At 39.7% G+C, this 27,863-nt stretch overlaps 1 protein-coding gene across 15 annotated transcripts in view; it reads right to left on the bottom strand.

Moving 5' to 3' along the window:
* FHOD3 (formin homology 2 domain containing 3) overlaps nucleotides 1-27,863 on the bottom strand; it is a 377,539-nt gene that overhangs the window by 33,687 nt on the left and 315,989 nt on the right. For all 15 annotated transcript variants that reach the window (XM_042048634.1, XM_042048643.1, XM_042048636.1 and 12 more), the window contains 4 exons: nucleotides 22,475-22,633; nucleotides 14,073-14,255; nucleotides 9,374-9,493; nucleotides 8,738-8,899 (listed from right to left, as the gene is read on the bottom strand). In XM_042048634.1, the coding sequence (XP_041904568.1) occupies nucleotides 8,738-8,899; nucleotides 9,374-9,493; nucleotides 14,073-14,255; nucleotides 22,475-22,633 (624 nt within the window). The remainder of the gene's footprint in view (nucleotides 1-8,737; nucleotides 8,900-9,373; nucleotides 9,494-14,072; nucleotides 14,256-22,474; nucleotides 22,634-27,863) is intronic.

Raw genomic sequence — 27,863 nt, 5'->3', positions numbered from 1 at the left:
ACCTGTAGGAGTTCAAGAAACATCTTTATAGAACAACAAATCTGTGGGGAATGTGGTGAATTCCTGGCCCCTTGAAATGTGCCAAAAGTCAGCACATTCACAAGAGTGGGAAGTTCCAGCAGGGACGGGGGATAGCAGGTTGGGCTAAGGGACACTCATGAGTTTTTTGAGCACAAACAAAAATTCAGGCCTCTAGGGAAGTCCTAAGGAGACTGCAATAAGGTGAATGCCACCTGAACTCTCCTGGAATGAACCTCTGTGGAGCACAGATGTGCTCAAGCAGAAGTTGTAAACTCCTGGAAGGAGTAAAGCAGGAACTCCAATATAGGATAATGTACCTGTGTATTCCCACAGGCAAACTGTGCAGTGCCTGAAAGACTGTGCCAAACCTTCATGAAATCTCTTTCTGTCAGCCCTCTAGTGTTTGCTTGTGGACAGAAAGGCGTATACTTGCATAAAAATACCCTCCTGTGAAATATTAAGGTTTCAATTTTCCTCAGGGACAGTAAGGTACCCCACCTGATACTCTGTGAAATGCTATTTCACCAGTGCCAATTTTGTGTGTAGACACAGAATACATTACATTTCAGTCTGCTCCAGGTCTGTGGCTCTGCTTAGGGTGTTATATACAGATATAACACCCTAAGAGTGATGAGAAATCCCAACTACAAGAGATCACCAACTACATGTTCATAAGATAAGGTGAACAAAAACTTGTGTGGAGTAATAATGACAATTAATAAATATATTATGCATAAAGAAAACATTAAAAGGCATATATAATATCATACTACTTCTTTGCCAGTTCATGCAGCATTGCCAAAGGAGCATGGGTTGCACCTTCTGATTTATGTGCTTATTTCCAGCACTTTACTACAAGAATTAATGATATGTAACAGTAGAGAAACATGCTTCCTCTTTTTTGTTCTTTTTTTCTTGAAAGGAAAGATGCACCAATTCTTGCCTGCAGCTGGACGGTCGTACCAGGACTGAGAAAGAATTCAGATGAGTTGTGGATCCAGGAGAGCTCAGCATAGGAGGTACTCAGACAAGAACTGCTGTGGCATTGTTTTATAACTGTGTTCCACTGAATAAAAGGAAGCAGTAATCTGAAATAGTCACTACAGCTTTCTTGCTGGACAGTAGCATACAGATGTTGTATCTGGCCCAAGGATTTGGAAACATATGTTATTCTTCTTCCTCTTCCTCCTCCTCTTCTTCCTCCATATGTGCAAAACACATGCAGCTTGCTGGTCCTGCTTACTGTTACCTTCTGCTAAAATTTTTAAAATGAATACTTGTTTTTTTCTGCAGCAAAAAGAATGAGTGGTCTTAGACTGTTATGAAAAATAAGAATGTCCTTTCTTTCAAGCATTATGAAATGTTTATTTTAATTTGTAAACCAATTTAGAAAAAGCAACTTTCTAAATGGTTCTGGGATATATTTGATATGTTCCTCCTTTCTCCTGCCAGGCTCCTCTCTATTCACAATCACACTAGTTAAAAAATAGTCAGAACTATCTGTATCTGTAAAATCTCTTGCTAGGCCCACTGTTCAGTCTTCTGAGAAGTGTCTTTGTAGACGTTGTTGCATCAGAGTGGAGTAGCCAGAGACAGTATATGCAATCAGGATGTAAAGAGTAATTTATGTGACAAAAGCCCTGCAGCGTCAGCCTCAGCAAATCACTGCCCTGACTCACTAATGGACAACTTTAGAATTAAAAATCTATTTTTCAATTTAACACACCACCATATTTTGCACAAATGACTCAGACCAAGGAATAAAACCTTCCAACCACATGCCAGAAACAACAGCATTCACTTTAATCACTTTATATTGCTATTTACTGCTTGCTACCATAGAAGCAGATGACTTTGCCATAAGCAACAAAACCAAAAAGAATTCTACCAAGTTTCTCATTCCACTGGGCTGAGAATTCAGTACCTCATGACACACCTACTGCCCAAACAGCTTCTGTTCTCACTGGTTTTCACCGGACTCAAAAACTGCCACCACCATCAAACAGCTCAGTGTTTACTTCCCTGCTCATTCAGGTTTCCTGAACACTGGTCCTTACAAGGCCTATTTTTTTCAAGTTCAACTCCATCCAATATCAGATGCCATGTATTAAAGTTTAAAACTTTCTCATTCATGAAATACTAGACCATGCTCCAATCATTCAGGCAGGACATGGATCAGGGAGCCTTTCTGGTCTTTGGGCTGGGATGTTATCTGTCTGTGTGGCCACAAATACCTCATGGCAACACAGGAATTGCACACTTTATTATTTGTTGAGAGAGAGGAATGGCTGCTTTGAGGAAACATTGGGAATTAAATGCAGTAGCTCAAGCCTAAAATGCCTTCCACTACATATTCCCTAGGGCAGCATATACCACTCCAGGTATGCACTGCCATGCACCGCAAACAACTGCAGCCACTGTGAGATAAGAGGTCATTTTTCTTCAGCATTCCCTTAGCTGGAATGTGCTTTACAAATACGTTTCCTCTTCCAGCTAAGTCTCCTCTAGTCTTTGAGCTAAGCTCCCCCACTACTGCAAATACAAAACCATCCTAAAGTCAAAGATGCTGCACCTAAATACACTCACGTTTCCTGCCTCCTGTGTTAACATTCAGCTCCTTAACAGGGTCAAAGATGTCACAACTGGATTGAAGCAAAAAACCCCAAAACAAGTAAATGAATGGAAACTGATGAAACACTTCTTTTCAAAATCACTGTATCCCAAGTTTTCTTCTGAAGGCCACTGAATAACTTATTACATGGCCTCAGCATGCTTGTGTAAGATTTCTATTGCTTGACACACTATTGCTTATTGCTATAGCTTGTTTCTTTTAGTGATGAACATATAAAATCCAGTTATATTCTAAGGAAGACCTGGATCACTGCATTTTTATCTTAGTCACAAGGTGCATTAAAAAAAAAGATTGTTGCTTTCACAGTGACAAATGTTGCCTCAAATTCACAATAAAATGACAACTATTTTATTGTACCTCATAGAAAGATAACCACACACAAGTTTTCTCTTTTCAAAGTTCAAGACAGTTTCTGCAGCAGACCACAGTCTAGTCTGAGCTGTTTATAATGTAGGGTCAGACCGTTCATTCTCACATTATTACAGGGATGCGTTCTGGCAGGGAACATGAAATCTTCCTCTTTTCCTGAGTTGGTTCAGTGCCAAAGGAAATTCTGAGAATTGCTCCTTGCAAACACACTGTCATCTGGGAGCAGCAACCTTCTGTGGCATATGTTCAAAACTCTGTCTCCTCTAATATTTCCAGACTGGCTTCCTTCACCAAGTGTCACAAGAATTATCCCAAGACCACCGTTAGTCCGACTTGCACACTGTGGGCATGCATTTTAAGCAAGATAGGTGCCAGCTCTCAAAAGCAAGCAATATATAAAGAAGGTTCTGCCCAGTTATTTCAAATTCTCGGGTAAGAGGTGGTATCCTGCAAAAATAATTTTAGAAATGAGAACACCTGAATCAACCCACTAATGAAAAATTACAGGACAGAGGTGGCAGAGGTGCTTAGTGAGGTATGACCAGATGAGTCTGCCCAATTATATACACACCTCTATTGCATTTTACTTCATTAAACAATATCCTAACTACATGGGATGTTTTTGCAGATGCTGTATGGTAGTTCCCACAATCTGGGACAAAGGGCAGCAACACCACACAGTGGTGACGTAGGTCCCTTCAGGTGGTGTTATGTCGCCTGCAACAATTCCTGCAGTCTTTTCACCTGGAATGTTACCATCAGGCACATGTGCTGAACTTCATCTGCTCTCTTTGAGACAGAACCTCAGAGCCTCATTTGCCATGGAAGCTCCTTCCCCCTTGCTCCAGTATGCCCTGCAGCCAACAGGACCTGCCCTTCCCTGCTCTGCTTTCACCTCTGCTCTTGCAAGCCCATGCCAGGATCTGGGGCAGCTGCTGGCATCACATGGAATGACTGCAAGAAACCTTGCATTCCTGGACTTCTTTTTTTTCCATGGAAAATAATTTGACTTTTGTCATTTATTTTTGTTTAAAATAATGTAGGGGAAACATACTTGAATGATGACTGCACACAAATACTTTCTGTCAAGCGGGACATGAGAAACCCCACTGAAAGAGTACAGGAGGCAGCATGATCTTCCCTACCTTTTTTTTTTTCTTTTTTCTTTATCCTTTCTCTGCTTTCCAGTGTATCAGGCAGAAGCTACAGCATGTCAAATGGCACTTCTGTTCCCGCCAGCTCCTTTCTCCTCATGCCTCCCTGCCAAGTTCCTCGGAGGGCAGGCAGCTGCAGGCTTCCTTCTCCCCTGCGTACACCTTAGTATCATCCTAAGTTCTTTCCTATCAGCAATCCTTGCCCCCTGCCGTGTTGCTAACATTTCCTAATTCTTACTTTTACAAGCTGCCTGCTTCTCCACTGCCTAGTAGCTGCAAGGGTCCTGTGCCCAAGTGTCTTGCTGCAGGGGTTAAAAACCAGACAGAAGTTTAACATCTTGTAAGAAGATTAAAATCAGGGGAAGAAAATGACAATTATAGTTTTCTCTATGGAGCTGACCAGCTTTCATATGCACAGAGGAAATATTTATGGGTTAGAGAGAGAAGATGAACATTTTTAATAAGGACATATTTTTTATTCACTAACAGAGAAGACACTGGGGCTGAGGCAACCCCTCCTTAAGGAAATTTCTAGGAACAAAACTGAGTTTAATTGCAGAAATCTGAGGGTCCACTTCAGAATTAGGTACATCAGCTCTGGTACAACTTCAGTGAAAAAAACAAATTAAAATACGTTAGAAAATAAAAAGGACAAGCGATTTTAATCATGGGTTACTAAATAATCAGTGCTGTCCATGATTTTATAAATGCTTTTATTTATCTAGAATTCTATTTTTTCTTTAATTTTTTCACTTGTGTCTGTTTCTTTTGGTGCCATTTATGACTTCAGTCCTTCAGTAAAAAGCCAGAAGTTTTGGAATAATGATACCATTTTGTTTCTGGTCTTTCTAACTCCTTTTTGGTGAGGCAGCTTGTTTTCTTTATGTTTTTGGTTTTTTTTAATGAACTAAGGCTCAGGAAATTCTTATATGATGTGCATTTCAGGGGAAGGGGCATCTCTGTTTATCTATAGGATGGAAATTGTTTAGCCTTTGTGGTTTCTGAAAGATGTTTGTAGGCAAAACGGAGCTCAAAATACAGCCTAATCCACAGTGAAATATTAGTTCTCCTTTCCTGTCAGCTTTCCTAAACCAAGATTTCGCCTTGTCTGTGAACATTCCCTTGAAGAAGGCAGCTTGGATGGCTTCCACGTCCTAACTCTTTGATTTGTGGCAGCTACGATCAAGTGGGAATAGAGCTTGTTACAGTAATCCATCAGCGGTTTAACACATGCAGGAACATCCCAAGGAGGGAGACCTTGGGCGACACGGGGAAGGTTAAGGCTGTAATTTCTCTTAATGTGATTTTGTCTGGCCTTTTTAGATTTTTGTCCGCTTTGGGCAGGGCCACTGGAGCAGCAAACCACAGACTGAACGACTCTGCTCAATTTTGCACGCTCTTAGACCGAAATTCTTTTTTTAAGTGACAGCAGTAGGTTAAGCTTTCTTCCACTTTCTATGACTGAAAAATAGAAGATCCGCTTGAGATTACACCATACATGGTGGTAAGGATTTTGGACAACAAAGGCTCTTCTCTTCTGTGGTAATTTTTCTTTTTAGCGATTAACTTGATCCCAATCTAAGAAAAAAGTGAAATAACTTCTTAAGAAAGAGAAGAAGCAGGAAATGAGAAACCAATATACCTAAATGCTAAGAAAGTAAGAATCACTCAAATTAAAAACAAACAAACAAAAAAAAACATAAGAGAAAGTTAGAATCTTCCAAACATGAGAAACCAAACTCACTGGAGGCAATAAACCAGAGCTTAAACATAGGCTGTACAAGAGGAAAACTAGGGGAAAAGAGATGGAATCTAAAGAGAAAATATTTAAGGATATAAAACAAAAGCCACAAATTCCTTTATGGTATCAAAAAAAAAAGAAAATACGTAGGAGGTCCTGGATCACTGGGGATGAAAGAAACTGAGGAAGATAAAAATTAGAGAAGGGAATCAAGATGACTTCTTCTCATCCAGCTTCACCACAGAGGATGTTGGGGAAAAACCTACTCTGGTCCTCCTTTCATTTTTCTGTATTATATCTTTAATAGATGTGAACTAATAGCAAGGTTTGAAACCTTACTAGCAGAAACACATGTTGGAGAGAGATGATATCTTACAAAGCAGTAAACAAGTAGAATACAGTAATTCTGACATCAATTAAAATAAATTGAGCTGCTGGCTAAAATGAGTATGAATATGTATGAAACTGTACTTGGTAACATGGAGAATCAGAGGATAGCAAAAATTTCCCCTATCCCTAGAAAAGCAGCAAAGTTAATGCAGAGGTCCAGGTTTTATTACTGTATCTGGTAACTTGGCTGAAAGGATGAGTGACAGGAAACTTAATACATCAAAAACCCCACTATATTCTGAATGTTTATAAAATAGTGAATAGATAAGAGTAAGTAAAGAAAATTACATTTCAACATTTTTTCAAGAGCCTCATGGGAGGCCACCTATGAAGTGTGAGGTTAAGAGGGCAAAAGAAAAGAAGGGATACACATTGATTCTCATTTGTTAACAGGGTTAACAGCAGGTGTCTCATGGTTTGTCCTTTGTATTTCAAAATTATCTGGAAACAAGGAAGCACATCCAGAGGGTAAAATCTACAGATGGCAGGAAATTACTCAGATTAGTCCTAACTGAAGATTATTAGGGGTTTGAGAGATAAGCAGTAAATCTTCTTCAGCAGATCATGGTCACTGCAATGAAGTGCACAGTGCACTGCAGCATCTGACTCCTCTGAGAGCTCTGAATGCTCCAGCAGCTCAGGAGGCTGCCTGGATGTCCTTGTGAACTGCCCTGGGACAACAGGTGTCCGAAGGGTAGCAGCAGGCAAAGAACACAAAGAAAACCTCAGGACACCTAACAAAAGGTAGCAGAAGCAGAATGGACAAACACAGTAAGATGTAACATTGATTAGGAGAGGCTGGACTACTGTGCTTACTATTGTTTAACACATTGCAAAAAAGTAAGATGGAGGAAAAGTGTGGAAATGGTCTCATAAAAAAAAAAGATGTAGGAGGATCATTTAAGACTTAGGGATCTGAGCAGCCTAGTTTAATTCGGTCTTCCACTGAAAAGGGTGATGGATCATATGACCTTCAGAGATCCTTTCCAACCTAAGTTATTCTGCTGCATAAAGAGAAAAAAAATATTTTGACTGTTCAGTATATTCAGATAGTAAATCCTGAAATTGGCAAATTGAACAGCAGAAAAAATTAGATTATGAGTTCATTGTTGCAAGAACTGCAGCAGGAGCCAAAATAAGATTTCATTTTTGCAGTTTAAAAAAAATTGTATTATACAGGGTTGTTCTCCCCCACCTCCTCTCCCAACATCCAAATAAGGTGGCCTTTGGAAAAGAAATTATTCCTCTATTTGATGCCTATAATGAGAATGGCCCATGAAATAACATTTTTCTAGGAAAACTCTTTCATCCCCTTAGAAACTTCTTGTGCTCTTCTGTCAAGCAGCTGATACTGGCCACTGTCTAATCAGGACACTGGACTAGATGGATACTATAATTATCTGCTGTAATTATGACCAGTTCCACATGAGACATGACTCTTGAACAGAATTTTTATTTTTGCTATCTCCCATGTTTACTCCAATGATCAAGTAATGTACTGTTCTTAAGGGTTATTCATGAAATTTCACACTCCAAGAGATTCTAGAGTGATTTTACAGTGTTTCTATCATGCCTACTGGCAGCAGTAATAAATAATCTCCATGCCACATTGAGCCACGTACCAGATCTATGCATTAACCAGGGAATTAAAATTTTTTGACAAGAGGTTCTGCCACAAGTTTCCTTTATTTCTATTTACGTTCCCTAACTCCTAACATGAACATTATTTTCAAGAGGAGGACTGAAAAGGAGTACTAAAATGCAGAAAACTTTACTTTGGGGGTGACAGAGCACTGGAACAGACTGCCCAGGGAGGCTGTGGAGTTCCCTCCTCTGGAGATACTCAAAAGCTCTCTGGACTTGTTCTTCTGCAAGCTGCTCTAGGTGAACCTCCTTTAGCAAGGTGTTGGACTAAGTGACATGCTGTGGTCCTGTCCAACCCCAACCATTCTGTGATTCTGTGAGTTAAACCAAGTATTTCAAGGACACTTTAATTCTGGAAACAATTTTATTAGTAAAAAATTCATTCCTTCCATTGGATTTAAAATACAATCAGGCATCTGCCTTAAAAAAAGAGATTCCCCCAAACCATGGAATAAATATATTTGAAGATACTGGTCAAATAAAGTTTTAACCTGAAAATAGTTACTAATAGTTATACACATTAATAATGTACATTAACATTAAAATGGCTGTCATAACTAATGGCTGCCTAAGAGTGCACTGATGAGGGAACCATGTGACAGACAGAAATAAAGTTCAGAAGAGAGAGTACTGGCATCTTTGAAATTCAGTGCAAATGACACAATGAACACACATAAATAGTGCAGCAACCAGGGAGGACCAAAAATAGAATAAAATCTTAAATATTTCACTTCAAAGAGGTGTTATAAAAATGTACATATAGATGTATTTACCTACTGGACATACCTTGGCTGACCTAGTGATGGCCCCGATCTCTGAATAAAGATCAGTGCTCTCAGGGAACTTTTCTACCACCATAGTGCAGACGTGGTGCAGGAGGGACTGTTTGTGCACTGTGTCCTTGACTTCTGGAACCTTCTCGAGGTAGCTCAACTCAAAAGCTTTGGCCTGTAAAGGAAAAAAAAGGAAGAAATTAAAAATAAAAATGCTTACTCCTTCCCATGCAGATTAGTAGACAAAAGCGATGACCAATGAGGGGCAGAGGGGAAAGATGAAGAATCCTACAGGAGAGGAAACTTATTGGTTTTATTCATTTTTAGCTTGCTGAAGACTAGGCCTAAAATGAGTCCATCTGCAGAGAAATGACCCACAACACAGTTCTCACAATTTGAATGGGAAGCATCAACACGACACTTAAGCACTTAAGGGAGTTACACAAGAAGAGTGCTTAGCTCCACATTTCCTTCAGATTATGCTGAAAGAGGCAAAGAGCACCTTAACACACAATAGAAAGCACGTTCTATTCCCTAAATTACTCTTCTGGTACAAAATAAGTAGTGGGTTGCAATTTTCATAATGATTTTGACTTCTGTTTTTTTGAAGGAAAAAGCTGCAGGGGAAATGCTGGGACATCAGGCTTACATTGGTTCCATTCAGGAAGTTCCCAATGGCTAGTAGAGTAGAAAGGATAAATCCTAAAGTTTTATTGTGCTCCAGTTGGTCCATTCCCTCCTTCAGGTCTAGCAGTGGCTCTGCAACTTCCTACCATAAGAACAGAAACAAGACAGTGAAGGTTAGTTTTTAATTCTATGGTTCAGATTAATTGCTGCAAAAAGTTCCTGAACTGGCGTCTTGCAGAGTGTAAACTGGCCATGTGTGCTGGCTTTCTTCCACGTTCCAGCTAATAAATCATATGCAAGGACAGCAAAAAAATACATAAGATATTTTCCTACTGTTGTTCCTTTATGTATGCAGTTGCCTTACTTGTCCTGGGACTATCCAGTGATTTCAAACAGGAGGATGCTGCTGCACTTCAGTTAAATGCATGAACACACCCAAGCCCCAACCGATAAAAAAGCTTCTTAAAACTATTTTTTCTAATCTTTGAACAAGAAATGAAAAAAGTTAGAAACCCTGCTGACTTGACATTTGTAGCTTGACCCTACAGCTTTCTTTAAATGATGGCCACTTCTGTGTTTTAGATATGGTTTTGTGCTTGTGAGAATTTAAAACTGAAAAAGAAGTCTGCTGTAAACATCAAGCTTTACAAATAGCCTCATTTTAATCTTTTAATTTAATGCATCTTCCATCCACACATGTTATCTGAGTACAGATATGCATGCTGATAAGGCTTGAAATCATAAATTCTGTTCCATCACCTCAGGAAGTGAACTACACCAGAGTTCAAAGGAAGAGAGTGAGGGTAACTGAGTTGTCAGAGCTTATTTCTATGTCTGTGTGAGGCCCAGGGTTATTTATTTTGTATGCACAGTAACAGTTGACATTGTTTCTATCTTCAAATGCCATTCTAAGCATCCGTGAGCAGTATTCTTTTCACAGAATCATAGAACGGTTTGTGCTGGAAAAGACCCGAAGATCATCCAGTTCCAACCGCTCTGCCATGGGCAGGGAGACTTTTTTTCCCAATTTCCCCAATTATTATACTCTTTATGAGCCAAGAAGCCAAAATTAAGCTGCTATTTTAGACCAAGAGGCAAAGTAACTGAGAACTTCACTTTCTTGGAGACACACAATGGTTCCTTCAACAACTGTAGTGATATTTTACCATAAAAGCTGAATGAAACACCTTTCTAGTCACTACAGAGCAATCTGTCTTTTGAAAAGAATATGGCAAATTCAAGACAAATTAAGAGATGAGATAGTGAGCTAAGTAGTTGATACATCAGAGGAGAGGTGATAAATAATCCAAGATTTTATCAAGGTGAACTAAAATCATGAAACTGCTGCACAGTATTCTTTGAGTTGCTTTAAAGTCAGGGTTGATTTAGGTTTTTTTTGTTGCATTATGGGATGAATCAAACTGCTCTGCATCTGTGGTAAACATGGGCTTCTGAACTATTGTACTTGGATCAATTTTCAACCTGTCAAAAAAACATTCCTAAAAGATTAATTTAGAACATTTTCCATGTGAATAAAAAGGTGGCATAAGAGGCTTCCAAAGCAGGCCAATACTGAGCCCTTCATTTAGCTATTTAGACAAGTTATTTGAGCTTAGACTTTATTGCATATAGTACACATTTATAATTACTCTTTATTTCTTATTTTATTGTAGGATTAAAAAACAATAAAAAAGAGTATGCAAGATACTAAACAATCAGACAAATTTCTGTTTTTTTCAAATTTACCCACTCTTGCTTCCTATAAAACTCACTTTCTACCTAAAGAGGGCAGATAGGTAAGGCAGAGCTACCTCATATCCTTGGATACTACATTTTTATTTTTCAGCTAAAAATTAGGATTGAATGAAATTTGAGGATTGGTCCACAACTTCTGTCTGAAAGACATCTCATAATGCCTGATAAACGTTTGATGCACATGTACAAATGAACTCAACTAATCATACTTTTCTCATTTCTACACCTGCTTATATTAATTTTGTGATCTTTTAAGTTGTCAGAAAAAGGATATATTTGTCTGCAGTGATCTTAATTAAAAAAAAAATCTTATTTAGGACAACCAAAGTTTCTATTTCTTTTTCTAAGACCCTTTGAGATAATAAAATTTGACAATATCTGCATCATAAGTAGTTCCATATGAGGAATGAGTAGCAACACACTGTAATTTTTTTTACCTCTTTTGTCTGTGCATTTAAACTAGGATACCAAAAGAAAGGTGAGAAAAATTATTGTTCTGCTAATGACTTTCGGTAGGCATTTAATTAACATTTCAAATCAGCATACACATTATCAAGCAAATAATTTGGAAAGGGTTTTTTCTTTTTTTTTATTTTCTATAGACAGCAAAGAGTGGAGTATCCAGTTCAGCCCCTCACAGTCTGCAAATGCTCCCTACAAATGTACCCTGACTTGCTTTAGTTAATTAAATTCAAGCTAAGAAAGATGATTTCTATAATTATGCCTGGAAAGCTTTTCATGAACATAAAAAATATATCAATCCATTTCTTGAAAAATTCATGTTCTTTTCTTTCAGGTTGTCAGAGATGAAGCTAAGACCTACTTAGGCTGAACACTCTTCTTGGCAGGTTAGCAGAAGAGTCTCATGTACGAGAACCCTGGTCTTACCAATAACTCAGGTATTTCACACTGTTGATATCAGGAACCATCTAAAACTTCCAGCCTCATGGAAATAACAGTATTCATATCTTACATAAAATATATGTGTGACTTGGTAGATAATATGAGTGCATTCTGAACTGCTATGAATTTTCCTTATTACGAAATAAGATTTAAAAAGAAAAAATCCAGCAAATGCCAGACTAAAAAAAAAATGGCAAAAACCGTGGAGCTAAGTGATTTTGGGACCTAAGTTTCAAGAAGGGTTTGCCCTTTTGCAGATGGATTTTGTGCAGAAACATAGTTTCACAAACAGAAGAATGTTAGCACCTCATGGGTCTCTTTTATTACCATAATCACTAATGCAAACTACTTCATTTTTAAAAAACTGAATATGCTCACAGTATTTCACTTCAGTCTACAAAACATGTATGTTTACTGGTTACCTGGAACTTAAACTCTGACCTTAACCTTTTGTTACTGCAGACACACAGGTGCTTGCTCTCCCATGTACCCCTGATGTCTGATCTGTTTCTTCCTCCTCACCCAACTAAGACCCAAGCTGTCTGTCCTGTCTATGCTTGTCTGCTAGGCTTATCACATGCTCCTCTTACTTTATCACAGTTATCACATGTTACTTCCTCTACCATTTTCTGCTAAGTACTGTGCTTAGTCCTGTCTGTCTTCAAACAGGGATAAAAATGTTGGTTTTATCTTCACTACAGCTATTGCTTTAAGTAATGTAAGTATTTGAGGTATTTTGTACTAGCATCCATTCTACATGGATTTCAGCTGGCAATAAATTAACTAACTTTGTGGCAAAGCATCAGGAAAACTATCAGAATTTCTTTAGCATTTAGCAGTGCTTCAAATGTTGCTTTTTGACTGAGATGACACTAGAAATTCTAGGTATATGTGGAGATTAAGAGCTACAGCTAACTTAGTTTATGTGAAAGGTACAATTTAGCCTTGCGGTAACTTCAGAGCAGAATAAATAGCTGTACCAGAGTGAAAAAAAACAGGCAAAAAAGTATTCATGCCAGATACAAGTATTTTGCTATACAAGTCAGAAACTAAAACATTCCAATTAAAAATCCTGACTCTGATTAGTGTGATTGCATTTCCTAACATCTAAGAAAATTAAGTAGAGGTTGAGTAATCTTGACAGTATCATCTGCAAATCAATCCACTGTTGTAACAACTCATTAAATAACCATTGCTAGTAAACATATGGCATTTTCACAAGCACGTCCCACTTTTTAGAATCCATATCACACAAACTTACACTGATTTTTCAATACACACTTGTGTGCAGAGATAGATATACAAAACTAATATGTAGAGGAGAGAGCTGCTTTAAGGGCAATGCCTGTGGTATGCACCAGAAGTGCAGCCAGAAGGAAACTCCTGTGCAGAGATGCCTGAAAGACCTTGTGAAAGGCAGCAAGTACCTGAAACCCTACACAGTTTCATTCTGCTTCATCTGTGCACTAAAATTTTACCCTCTTTTTAAAAAACTTTTGCCTGTGATTCATCATTCTTGACAGACACCTCAATTATATTATTAGAGTGTTCTTTGAATGAATGCCATCTGTAGAGAAGGTGTCAATAATTGTCTGTGACTAAGCTGAACTGTCTTATTTTTGTTTAGAGTTTTGAGAGCTATAAACAAAAAAACCTCAATGGACGGTGTTTTCCTTAGCTCAAATGGATGTAAGATCAATATCTCATGATATAAAACTGAATATAGTAGTCCTCACTCAATCTTTACCGAAAAAAAATTCTGGCGGCTCTGAAGTAAGAATTTCCTGAATAACAATATCTGGAGAAGATGTGGCAAAGATTTAGCCCTCTTCTTTGTTTCAATATCATTACTGACTAATTAAAGGAAGGAAGACATAATCTCTTAATTGTCTTTTATAGAAGGAAGAGATTATAAAGGATCATTTTAGCTGTTTCCTGGCTGGCCACTGAAACAAAAGTGCCCCATTTACCATTTCCTCAAAATGTGCATATAATACCAAGGTCACAGAATGATGAAGCAAAGCCTTGGAAGAGTCTCCACCCAACTCCCTCCTTTCCCTCACCTTTTCCACTATCTCATAGTCCATCTTGAAAGCCCAGAGCTGGAGCCTGGCAGAGAGTTCACTGATGGAGGAGAGGGTGAGAAGGAACTGCTCAGCACTGCCCAGGGGGACATCAGGATTCGCCAGCTGTGCCTCCTGGATCTTCTGCTTTTCCTCCTCGGTTGGGATCATGGTCAGGATTTTCTGGACAGGGAGACAAAAGGCAGGCATCAGTGGTGGGGCTGAGAGGAGTGTGAGGGCTGGTTGCTGGGTGACCCCACAGCAGCCACAGTAGAAGTCCTCAAGTCCCTGGCTGTTAAATTAGGACAGCACGGTAGTAACCAAGAACTAACTCACTGCACAAGGAAGCAAAATGAGGACTGATGTCTCACACACCTGCAGTTTGTTTAAAAACGTACCTGGATTAAAATGCTATTTCATTCTTTTAAAATCTGTATTCAGTAGATATGGCTAATCATGGGATGAAACACCAAAGGAGACAAAAGGAGATTGGTCAGGACTGATCTCATCAACTTTCACGTTTAAGTCAGAACTTAACATCTTTTCGCAAATTATGTATGGAAGTAAGGGTAGAAGGAGAACAGTTTTGTGGCCTGTGATTTACGGCAAGTCAGACCAGATTTTAAGGTCCCTTTCAGCCCCAATATCTACAAATCTTCTAGCACACTTGTAAGTATACAAGGATAACTTGAGGACTCCTGTCCCTCGCTGTTCCCATAATTTCTGGCTTTTTATTCAGTCTGTTTTGTTTTTCTTATGGAACATGGAAACTATTGCAGCTTACTAGGTCATTCCTAAAGATTTCACCCTAAATGACAACTTCCCAAGGAACACACATTGAATTTAAAGCTGAATTATGCACTGCATAACATATGGCCTTTTTTTCTTTTTATCTGAAAAAGGATCTCAATATTTTCCGTTTCTGCTGACAGCGTGGCTCAAAATATTTAAATTTTGCCTTTAATTCATGCATTTTACAGGCTTGTTTAAATGTGGCAGCTTTCCTTCCCAAAGTATTGCTCTCTAAGGTATTGTGTCTTAATCAGTTTTTAACAGAATAAATGCACTTCAAAATAAAAAAGAAAAGCAAAACAACATAAAGGCATCAGATAAGTTGAGGTCTTTATCCTACTGATAAATGCCTGCTTAAAGCAAAGCAGATTTTTAACACAACTAATGTTTATTCATCTGAGGAAGGACATGTTTTTGCTGTAGCCATCTATAATGATAGAGGCTGTTTTGAAGGGGAGGAGAGAATAATAAAAATACAGCCAAAGAGCTATCAGACCTGCCAATCCAAACTACAGCCTTATTCCAACACTGGACATAGCCAATTCATCAAAGCAGCACAACTGCCCCCTCCCAGCACCAATAGTTCCCCTGGCTGTTTGTACACCACTGGAGCTAAGTGTGGATGGAGAGCAAGGGACTTTTCCTGGTCAATCAGGCGAAGAACAAGAGTTAGGCAGGCAAATAATGTTCAGTTTGTTGAGTTGGGACTGACTTAATTGCAGCCACAGCATTTGCATTGCTGTCTATTTTCTTCTGTTGACTTCCATAAACATAAATAAAGAAGCATTTCTTTCTGTTAATGTTCTCTCTCTCTCTTGCTATTTTTTGTATAAACAACAACAACAACAGAAAAAGCCCCCTTGCTTGGACACTGCAAGATTCTACCTTAATAAATTAATATCTGAAGTAAAGAAAAAAGAAGAGGAGGAAAATCCCTCAATGCACTCTGGTGCTTTTCCTTAGCCTGAAAAGGACTGCTTGGAAAATATTCTGATGTACACCTGTTCCAGTTGACAGCATTTGCGTATTGATTTTGAGATGTGCCATCCATCCATCCATCCATCCATCCATCCATCCATCCATCCCTCCCTCCCTCCACCCATACATGCTGAAATCTGTTACTTGGGTCATACCTAACATAAAACTAGATTTATAAGTAGCTGCTTCATGGCATTTCTCAGTGCTGAGCCAATACTCATCTAAAAATTCTCTTAAAAAAACCAGACCAAGCCTGATACTCATAAAGAAAGGTGTTTTGCAGTGTCCCTGAAGGAGTCATGCACCTGAGTGCCTACTCCTCTCCTCCACAACGAGAAAGCAAACGCCTTCAGCTGAGACAGGGCAGCTTGCAAATAGGATCATACTGAACATCCATACATGGAGAGTTTAGCAGTAGCCATGTGATGGATGTATAAATGCCTCTGGTGCATTTTTGAGGGCTAACACTGCAGCAGTATTCTCAATTGCCTCCTACAAATAACCAGGACTTTTGGCACCTACCCAGGGATCCCGCAAGTATTTTGTGGTGGGGCAGTGCCTTCACTCCAGAGATTTTGTACTGCTTTGGGGCATTTTAAAGAGAGCAAAGAAACAGTAACCTTTATTTCCAAAGGGACTCTCCTCCTCCCTGAGCTTTATATAAACATCACAAGATAGATGGAGCTGACAAAAGCATTCGAGTCCAAGTTCTGCAAGGCTGCTGAGCTGAGTACCATACTATGTGAAACAGAGGATGCCAAGCAAAAGAGCCTGTGCTTGTGGTGCCAGCTGCTGAGGATCAGCCCTGCTGCTGAAAGCCATGCCTTGGTGGGGCCAGAGCTGCTGGCAGGTCTCACACCATCCAGGGTGCAAGTGACCCCATAACAATGACCTCAGCACTTCTCATCTGCTTGGGCAAATAAGTCTCATCCTGATGGTCATCATCCTTGGTGCCCCTCTGAGCAAGTGGTGAAATGCTCCTCTTCTTGATTTCCACTCTATGACTTAATTGAACCATTTCTTCCGTGCTGGAAACTGATGAGTACACCATCTGCCACTTTATTATTATTTTAATTTTTATTACTATTATTTTTTGAAACTACACTAACAGTAAAAGTAGCATAAAATCACAGCAGGGCAGGAGGTTATTGGCACCTGATGTGACCATTAAAACACAAATAGCTTCGAGTCCAATCATTAGTTCATATTGCTCTCCCCAGTACACAGAATCCCAGAGTGGGTTACGTTGGAAGGGACCACAGTGGGATTTCTGGTCCAACCTCCCTGCTCAAGCAGGGTCATTGCAGAGCAAATGGCACAGGATTGTGCCCAGATGGTTTTTGAATACCTTCAGTGAGGGAGACTCCACAGCCTTTCTGGGCAACCTGTTCCAGTGCTCGGTTACCTGCACAGTGAAGAAGTTTTTCCTCACATCCAGGTGGAACTTCCTGTGCATCAGTTTCTGCCTGTTGCCTCTTGTCCCATTGCTCAACACCACTGAGCAGACCCTGGATCCACCCTCTTGGCACCCTCCCTCCACATACTTAAATACATTGATACTCTCAGATGGCTATTCTCCAGGCTGAACAGGCCCAGCTCCCTCGGTCTTTTGTAACTGAGGTGGTGTCAGCAGCCTTCAGGTGAATTAAAGAAGAATTATTATTAACAAACCCTATGCTCATATTCTCTAGTATGTGTGACACATGTATTTCACCTTCATGCATTCTCACACAACTGTTTGGGCCAGAGTCTTATTTTTTGAGGAAAACCAGTGCACAAATAATGGAGGAAAATAAGTAAATTTTGCATTAGATAATGGATCCTAATTATTCTGCTGCTAAACTACTTGACCCAGCCACCTGCTTGTCCTTTCAGCAAAGGGATTAAACTACTTATTTCCTGGACTCTGCCATCCTGAGGTATAATCTCCAAAAGTTCCAAAGAGGGAAGACCTACAAAAGAAACATATGGCTGAGGTTCATGGGCCTCAGTGTGGGATGCAAGGAAGCACCTAACCAGTGACAGCAAATAGCCCAGAACCTCTGAGAAAATTAAGTGCTTAAATTTTCTCTTTCACGACATACTGGGACTTCTCAGTGATGACGAGGTTGCAGGGGTGTCTTGTCTTTTGTGTTAAGCTTCAACTGATCTTACCAGGTGAATAACAGACTGAAAAAATTAGTAACTCAAATACCTGTTTGTTATTGCTGTGTCCAAAGCTTTCTGTGGCTTGAGGACCACAAATACATAAGCTGCATAACCAAATACATGTTAGTGGGTATTTCACTAGGTATTTGACAGGCCTCAGGAGACAATCCAACCCCTAAAAGGGTCTCTCACATTTCAGCTTCCCAGGCAGCTGTTAACAAGACCCATTGCTGTTTTGCATTACCTGTAGAAACTCTAAGAAAATATAACAGCCTATGAAGGTCAGAACTTTACAGTAAGGGAGGCTGCCTGCACTAATTTTATTACAACTCCTCCAAAAATGGTTCAATTCTGAGAAGGAGCTGCATCTAAAACACTGATGGCCATCCCTGTAAATCAGGAACTGACACCATTGCCTCAGTCAGACCACTCTGCTTCCTCAACTCTCTACAGAAATACATGGACATGTCATTGCTGGTCACAGAAAGTCCAGATGACGTTTTGGTTTCCTGCAAGAAGAGAAAGTGTGGCATTTTTTCTTTAAAAGATTAGGGTTGTGATATGCTGACTGTAGGTGTCTGGCCAGAAAGGTACCACTGAGGTCTTTCTCTCTTCTGTCTAGACTTGTGAAAAAAGGTGTTCTTTCAGGTCACACGAGCTAGCCTCATTTGAAACATCCCATCACAGTCTTACAAAGCACTAGCTGAACAAATTGAAAACTGCAAATGTTGATGTACCATGTCAACAATCAGAATAAAAGTGTAAATACCTTACTTGTTTCCAAAAATCAAATTCTGATTTTTGTTTATACATGTCACCATCTGGCTTTTTAACACCAAGCTCTCATTTCTTACCCCTTTTGACATCTCAGGGCTACCTAGCCACTCCAGACACCTAGACTTCAAATTACTTATTACGAGTATGGAAGGTGTAGCACGCCTGTAGAGGTTTTTTCATTTCAAAGTTTTACTAAAAACCATACCTACTAATGCAATCAACACTGCATAGCATCACAAAGCTATACTGTAAAGCAGAAAACAACCCATGCTAATTTCCTACCCTAATTTTTCTCTGCTAAATTAATCATGATCTTTGGTATAATTTGGTTTTGATCCACGTTTCCTTACTGAGCAGCCCTTTATAGAGGGATCCACTCATTTCCTTCTCTACAGACAAGCACCAAGGACTGGTTTGTTGGACTCCTTTCCTGCAGTTGCCTCTGATAAATAAGAATTACGTGCCAGGATTTTAAGCTTGCCTCTTTTGCTTAACTCAGAGCAAGACCTCGTCCATGCTAAGGAGGCAGTTCTTTATTCTGCAGTGAGCTCCAAGCTGTTTGAACACAATGAATGCCAAGCTTTCAAAGAAAGGAAAACACAAACACTTTGGCAAATGTCAGGTGGCAAAATTTTTTTTTAGCTGGACTGGCTCATGCTTGCAAACACACAACATGCATTCCTCTGAAAATACGTCTTAAACAGTGCCTGCTTTGCATACTAAGTGGACTATATCTGCCTTTTTAGTGTCATGGCCCCACTTTCTGCCTTTTCTCACATCTCAGGGGTACCTAACAACTTTAATACCTAAAAATACAAAACTTAGGAAGAGTGGGTTTTAAAACATCTGGAGGAATTTTTCCACTTAGTTATATCTTTGAAGTTAAAAAATAAAGTATGGATTACTAACAAGAGTTCAATGTCAAAAGCAAAGCAGCATTCAGCAGGATATAGGGCAGCAGTGGAGGCTCTACTGGACCTACTGCTCTATCTATGGACTTGATGATGAATTGGGCTATCACAAACTTGTAGCCTGCAGCCCACTGCACCCTTGCCTTGCTGCTAGCACTACTGCCAGCACTGCTTCAGTCTACTGTCCTTAAAGGAATCACTAAGGTCAGTTTTAAGGTACCATTTAATCCACCAAGGTGCAGAACTAAAGCCACACACACAGTCTCGTGACAGTGGCAATGCTCCTCAGCAAAGCACAGAGCTCACTGCCAAGGCAAAGGATGGCTCAGGTGACTTTTCACACTACGGGTGCTCTGCTCTGTGTTGGATCTGACAAAAGCTGAAGACAATCCTAAATTATAGCTTCTCTGAAATTTTAGCAGTGAATGTTATGTTGTCACTGCACACATCTCTTTTCCTGCTCCCTTCACATACCTCTCTTCTGCTTACTGGATGTGACATCTCTTCTAGACAATTACTGTGCAGAAAGGCTTTTGAGTACCTACTGTGATACAATTCTTTTACTTCGGCAAATTGCATAATTTTTTTCCATACCAATCCTGCCTCGATCAACCCATAGATAACCTATCAATTACATTATATAAAAAATTGCTGTATTATTGGTGGATTTTTAATAAATGAAGCTGATTCTTACATTATTGCTGATTCATTCAAAGTGGCTACCAATTATTTCCTTACATTTAGAAAACTTTCTAAAAATCTAGACTGAAATGACAACCTCTCGTCTCTCTATGCTAACTTTAGGGCTAAAGCCAATGAACAGAGAAAAGAGAGACAGGACACAAAGCTTGTCTACACTGTAGACCAAAGGAGCAGTATGGAAAACTGAGGCAGGGATCTGCTGCAAACAGTGGGACTCACAACGATGCCTTTTTGTGTCAACCTGTGTGCTACCTGGCCAATTCTGCACAGCTCAATCCAGCCCTCTCTATCACTATAAAGGTCTGGCTCTGTAACATGCTGTAAGAAAAATCTGTAATTTGGGATTGAGAAAGGGAATCTGAATTCAGTGTAGGGTTTTACCTGATAAGAAGTAAATAAATATATATAATTGAGGAAAAAAAGCTCTTTCCTCCATGGACATCATCCTTTCCAGCCAATCAAGACTTCATTCCTCAAAGTGCAAAGTACTTGGGCTCTGCTGCACTTATCCTTTCTTTTGATTTCAAATACCTGAATGATCACATTAGGATTACTCACATCCTTAGCTTCAAGCTGTGGGGACAGACCTCAGAAACCTTTTCTTTAGCACTGGGCAAGTATATTAGCAGTGTACAATTTCCTGGTTTCTTGAATTCTTCAAACTGAAATCCACCTTCATATATATTTTAAATGAAATTATGGGTTCCTGGCAGCTAATGGAAAGGCCACCCAAAGGAAGGTATGGTGGTACAAAGCACAGCTGTGGACACCACAGCAGGTGTTTGGCAGATGGGCAGCCCAGAGACAAATGCTGGCAGTGGAAAAGTCGAGCTGTGCAGAGTACCTGAAGCCACAGAAGGACACAATTCATAGGAGACGATACAGAGAAGTTAGTGAAGTTCTTCTTTGTCAGCCATTTTATGTTGGATGTATGGAAACACTGCCTACAGCACTGAGATCTAACTGGCTGTCTGTGAGTTGGGCTTGGCTGGAGGGGTACTTCTCTCCAACACTTTAAAGCTTAGTAGTGCAGACTGCAGTGGTGGGTACATGGGCTGGGTCATGAAAAATTACTTTTTTAGAGTGATCTGTCACCTTCATAAAACAAGTGATGTATGCATATAGAAAATAAGTAATACAGCTTTGGGAAGAAACTATATTCTAGCAGGGATAAATCAGGCCTTGCCTTCCAGCTAGAAGGATCTTTTGCCTTAAGCATTTCTTTTGCATGTAACTGTTGGCAACTCCATTCCAGGAAGCTTTCCTCATTTTCTTTTGTAGTCAGCAAGGTGAAGGTGGAAAGGGGGGAATAATGAAACACAGTGCCAAACCACTGAAAGGTGACTGTGAGTTAATATGTGACCTCTGATAGCCACTGGATGAGATTTGTAGTTGTGCAGATTACTTTTACTAGATGATATGGGCTTATTGAAAAAAAAAAAAAATTGAAATGAATACAACCATAATGAAAAAAACAGTGGAGCCACAGGCTTCTTTTACACTTCATAGAAGAAAAATGTTTTGATAAAAAAAATAATATACAGAGCTCATCTTGGATCTTGGTAAGAATATCTGCAAAGTCAAACGTGTAGTGGTAAAAATTACATCATCTGTAATCTTTATACCAACTGCTTTTCTTCAAACAACAGTAACACAGAAATGCTATTCTGGGCAAAACTAGTCACTGTATTTGTTTTCCATTAGATATACAATCTAGAATGACTCCAACAGCTAGCTGGGCACGAAATTTATTAAACCCTGTACCAGTTGCATCAGCCTTAGTAACTTACTGCCTATTTTTGCTGCTCACAATATTTCAGTCAAGCTTCAGATAATACTCTGAAAAACCTGACAGGAATTAACACCACTGCTACTCAAACAAAGCAGATAATCTATGATCACTGAGCATGCCCAGCCTCATGATACTTCATGCTCCTGAGCCCACTGCACCAATTTCACAAATTTCGACACTCAGACATGACATAATACACCCCTTCTCCCTCTTCCATGACCAGTCTGGCCTGTACCATAGGCAACATGGGAAAAAGTAGTATTGAAAATGCAGACTTGAAGACATTGACTATTCTTTCTTACCTCTATTCCTTCCTTGTTTAAGGCATATTCGTCAAAGTTCAAAATAGCAGTCTTGATGGTGCGGGGAGGGGGCAGCACAGTCAAGCCAATGTTAATGGCGTTGCTTCGCTTTGAGTCCAGCACAATGATCTCCTGTCGCTTCCCATCCGCAGCAGTTTTCTTGGTAAAGAAGAGAACAAGGTCATTATTCCTCTGATCTGTTTTATAAAGGAAAACTCACTCCTTTCACTAATGACTTCCTCCACTCAAGAAAGCTGACACTGAATGTAAATCTGATTTATTTGTAGGCATCAAAACAAGCTGAATTCTTGTAGCACATCCTTATCCTATCAACATGAGCTGCCAGGATTCAATCAGAGATCTGAATGCTGCTGTGCAAAGCAGAGCCAGTCTGACACAGCAGTCCTCACATGGGGCAGTCTGGGGCAGGAGCCAGTCTGAAAAACACCTGAAACTGTCTCTGCCAGCTCAGAGCTCTTCTGTGCAGCAGCACTGGCCTGCACAGGACTGGTGGGGCAGCAGCTGGGCAGCCAAGGGCTCCAGGGCTCAATTCCCTGTTGGATGCATTAATATGGACCCTCTCTCACTTGTGTGGCTGGCTGGGAAATTCCCATCTGCCTGTCAGCATTCTCCCGTGTTATAAATCCACCTCTGGCACTGGCAGAGGAGCCATAGGTGCCTTTCTGGAGGCACTGGCATGGTTTTCTGACCACCAGCTGCCAGGGGAAAATTATTCTACCTCGCTGCTCATGATATGTCTGTCAAGTTCTTCATAGATGCAGAAAAATTTCAACTCTCATGCTTTTTTCAAAGTTTTATTTGAGACTATCCATGTTCTTGGATCTTACCTCCAGTATAAATAATAATAAAATCACAAAGAACTGGCAACATATGCTTTAAATTCCATTCTAGAGTAGACCCAAGGAACTTCTTTCTCTTTCTCCCCATCCTTATAGTGGCAAAATGTGAACCAACTATGCAAGGGGACTCGAAACCCACTTATATGGCATAATGTAGTCTTGAATGTGGTCTTTGCTTTTACACCTCAGCATGCCTCTCTCTCTCTCATCATCCCCTGCTAGAAGGTGTCTCTTTGGTAACTACAGATGTCGTGCTGGGTAGCTGAAAGGTGAGAGGACTCTGCTCCTCATACTCTGGGTTTTTTCCTTCCTCTGCATATATGTGAACACTGTAAGCATGTTTTCTGTGGTTCTTCTTCCTTTGCCCTATCAGAGACAGGCTGAGGAATACCGTCAAGCACAGGAGTGTAAGGAGAAGTCCTGCACACTGATGTATCAGTCTTGCATCTCTTGTGGATTTGGGGAAAGCCCAGGAGGAGACTTACTGCCCGAGTCTCAATCTGTGTTCAGGATTGTTTTTTAGACTATGGAGCTTTGTTCTTCACTCTCTTTGGGTCTGCACCACAGCCACTGACACAAAAGCACCCCTCTGCCAGGCCTACGTGTTTCTGAACTGGAAGTTAGTAAATGTGATTTCATCAAAGCACCTCCAGCTGTGGACAGCCCATAATGGGGAACACAGCTGTATCATTACAAAGATACTTTTTTCTGGCATAGCTCAGAACCTTGCTTGCACAGAAAGAGGTTTGCCCACCCGTTCCTGCAGCCTGCCCAGCACCTGTGTGGTACCACAGTCCTTTCATCATACCAGCATGACTAATGTGGTATGATGCAACTTCTGTGGGTGCACGGGACCGAAGGCAAGTGCTGTTTACAGGAGTTAGGGAATACCACATGTGTATGATCTGAGAAAGTAATAAGAGGGTTGTTTTTTTTAAACTTAGAAAGAAACAACAATTTTGCAGTAAACAGGATAAATTTTAGGAGAGCAAAGATAACATCTGCTTTCAATGTTTTTTTATCAGTTCTGTCAGAACTGATCTCTTAACACCTTAGAAGTATCCCCAAAGCCTTCCTGAACTTTCCCTTCTTTGAGCAAGGGACTCCTCTTGTTTTTGGGGAGCTACCTGAAGGATGTGAGATGCAGTTTCTCCTTTAAAGCAGTAACTTTTACTTTGGAACCACTAATCACATTTTCAGGACCACAGTTAGTGGCCAAGACAATATTAAAACCAAACAGGGTTCACCAGAGACTGCTTCCTCTTGAGCTTGTATTGCACTAAGCCTTTTTTAAACCACCACTTTTTACCTTGTCCTTTGGAACACCGAATTACACAGCTCCAAAGAATTTATGCAGAAAGGAAAAGGCCAGGGGAAAGGAGTTAAATTTAGGCTTCCCACATGTGGTATGGGTAAGTAAGCCTCAAATGTGCAGCTCTGTTTTTAGGCTCCCAAGTCTGACAAGAGAGACATATTCATTTGGGGGGCACAGGACGCTCACGGCCGCGCTCATTGCAATCCCAACAGTGCACACGCTCCCTAACAATGAGTTATGAAAGACAGATGAGCTGCACAGGGCATGTGTGCATGGAGGTATTTTCCAGAGCTATAACTGCATGTGGGATATAAAATGTTGGGGTGAGTAACCCTTTTCAAAAACAGGGGCTGAAGTGATTTTAAATCCCTTCTGGGGACGACATCTGAGTTCCAAAGAAATAATTTCCAAATAAATAAAAGGATGAAGAAAAGAGAAAGATTTTACTACTATGAACTTTACTACCTTACTGCTAGGAAAAGAATTGCTTTTTGTCTGCAATGAAATTGCACATATGGAAGTGTCTGACTTAAAATAAGCTACAACTACTAATTTCTATTACAATATTTGGTGACTTTAATCTATGCTTCATAAATTCATTCAGAAAATGACTTAAAATGCTTGAGGGAACAGTGAACTAGTACACCTGATTTTATATTTTAAAGTATCTGTATGAAGTGTAATCCCTGAAGTTCTGAATACTACATATACTATATTATTAAATGCAATTACAAAAGTAATTATAAAATACAAACATACCAGGTAGTATAATCTGTGGAAAACAAACACTTCTGCAATCTATTAACAATTACAGTGAATTTAGACCTTTAGAAGACCTAACTGGCCACATTCCCTTGCCTCTGTTGAAGACTAGGTAGTCCAGATGGATTATTTAGAAATTATTGCCATCCCACAGAATGTGATTTGTAGTCTGATGAGAATGTAGTCTTAAAAATGCCTCTTTGCTTTAATTAATATGGGAAGCAGAAAAATTTAAAAAACTTTTCAAGTGGTCTTATCAATAAATAATTATATATGAGCATCAGCTCAGATGTATGTCCTGCCTTTAAGGTTGCAGAAGTCTACATCAGTAGTACAAAAAAATCTCCCTTAATAGTGAGATGGCTTTCTTTTATTTTTTTTTTTAACTTCTATCTCAATTAGCAAGGATTTAATAAAGGAGATTTAAAATGGAATCACTCAGCTGCCACTGACTTTTTCCAGGATATATGTATGTAATCTTTTTCAGAAATTCTGATCCACATTTATGACTTGTCTTGGCATTTATTGAAATTGCAACAAATTCTTTCAAAAGGAATATGTGTCTACGCATGTATACACATGTGTACATGAAAACAGATTCCTTCATTTTTCTCTCCTACTAATTTTTATGTCTGTGGGCCCATGATGAATCACTATATCCCACAGGGTATACATGAATCAGAAAAATAATACATTCATGCAAAACCAAGTGGATGGCAAAAGGGCTGAAACAACAGCATTTGATTCAGGAGTGTCTGCATGTTCTCTTCACAGAAAAGTAAACACTTAGAAGTACTTTGCCAAAATACCTGCTTTGTTTGGTGGAGTGAGAAGGAAGGAAATACTAGAATGGCTTGGAGGAGATACCTGATCACTCTTTCTATATAATGCAGTGGTGCTCTATTCTAAAAAATAAACCATCTGCAACTAAAGGTGCTTCACTAACTAAAATCAATGTGCAAGTTTCTCAGTGTGGCACAAGTTTTCCTAAAATCAGGAATCTTCTCTCCCAGTCCCAGCCCCCAAAATCCTGTATTATATCCTACAATTTAAAATCCACTTTATTTTATTACAGTCTATTGTGTTTAATGAAAAACTTCTCATGAGCCAGGAAGTAGCTGTTTATAGCTGTGTGTTGTGGAAATCACAGTGAAGGATTAGAAACCGGAGTAAAATTGGTTACAGCTGTATGAGAGAGCATAAGCACAAGATAGAGCCAACCCCCCCCTTATACACCCTGACTTTGCTTTTCCTCTCATCCTTCTGGACTGTTCCTTTTCCATGCACCTACTTCCATCTCTTGCTATGAAATCTGGAGGTTTGACTTTTGATTTGTTGCTCTGCACTCTTTTTTCAGCTGAACCAACTGAGCTGTGAGTCAGACTTTACGATATTATAGAATAAACCTGTTTTGGATTGCAGCCATTGGACAGGAGAAACTAGACACAACGGGGAATGTGCTCTCTGGAAATAAACCAAGCAGTCTGGAAAAAGCGAGAGCTATCCTAATTTGAGTGCAATCTTTGTACCAAACCTCAAGTCTTTTACGGATTCAGTGGTCTGCTTAATTATTCCCACTCTGACTTGATCTAAGGACCATCTCCTCCTCTGGAAGATTTGCTGGTGTTCATGAAAACCAGGCAGGAGTTTCCAAAGCCTGCATTGAGTTCTACTACCGTACTCCTCGGTCCCCATTGTCTTCTCTGTAATGAGACAATGAGACTTCTATGTCTGTGTTATGGGACAGGGTGGAAAGAGAGCCAAAAGTACAGTGTCTCATGCAGAGAGCCGTTATTAGACGCCAAGGGGAAAGCAGTCACCTAAATCATTTCTCAGACTTGCACTAATTTCAAAGAAACCTGCTCACTCATCTTCCAGCCATAAGCCAAAAGCTGTGCCAAAGCATCAGGCAGGTTTGAGAAGCAAGTGTGAGGGAGGGAAAATGGCCAAGGCTAGTTTGGGAACATGCACAATGATTGACTGGAAAAGTAAACAAGTCATAATTCCAACAATTTACATTTTATCAAAATTTCATGTGAGAATAAAAGATTAAGAATCAGCCAGAGTGCTCCATTACAATGCTGGCACTTAGCACAAAGCTAAATTTTGGAAATGGCAAATATGTCATCATTCCACATTCAATTCGAGGAATTAAATATTTTATGGATCTAAGAAAATGCTCTCATTCCTTCCATCTATGAACCATCTGTGGCAGATTTGTATTTACAGGGAGAGAGATGAGGAGTAGCACGCCATGACGTCACCAGCATTCCTTCCTCAGCAGAAGAGGAATTAGAGAGAGAAATTAATCTCAGCATTGGCCAGATGAACAATCAGCTGAATATGTTTTTAAAGGTGCTACACCATACATTTCAGGTTTATGTGCATCTGTGTCACAAAAAAATTCAGCTAAAAACAGTGATGGCAGGATGTACATGAGCCATCTCTGTAT

Source organism: Corvus kubaryi, unplaced genomic scaffold (assembly GCF_017639235.1).
Source record: "Corvus kubaryi isolate FWS band 111438036 unplaced genomic scaffold, C.kubaryi_AGA036_p1.0 68, whole genome shotgun sequence".
Classification (NCBI taxonomy): domain Eukaryota; kingdom Metazoa; phylum Chordata; class Aves; order Passeriformes; family Corvidae; genus Corvus; species Corvus kubaryi.
Note: the sequence above shows the minus strand (reverse complement) of the source record. Positions and strands in the feature narration are given on the sequence as shown.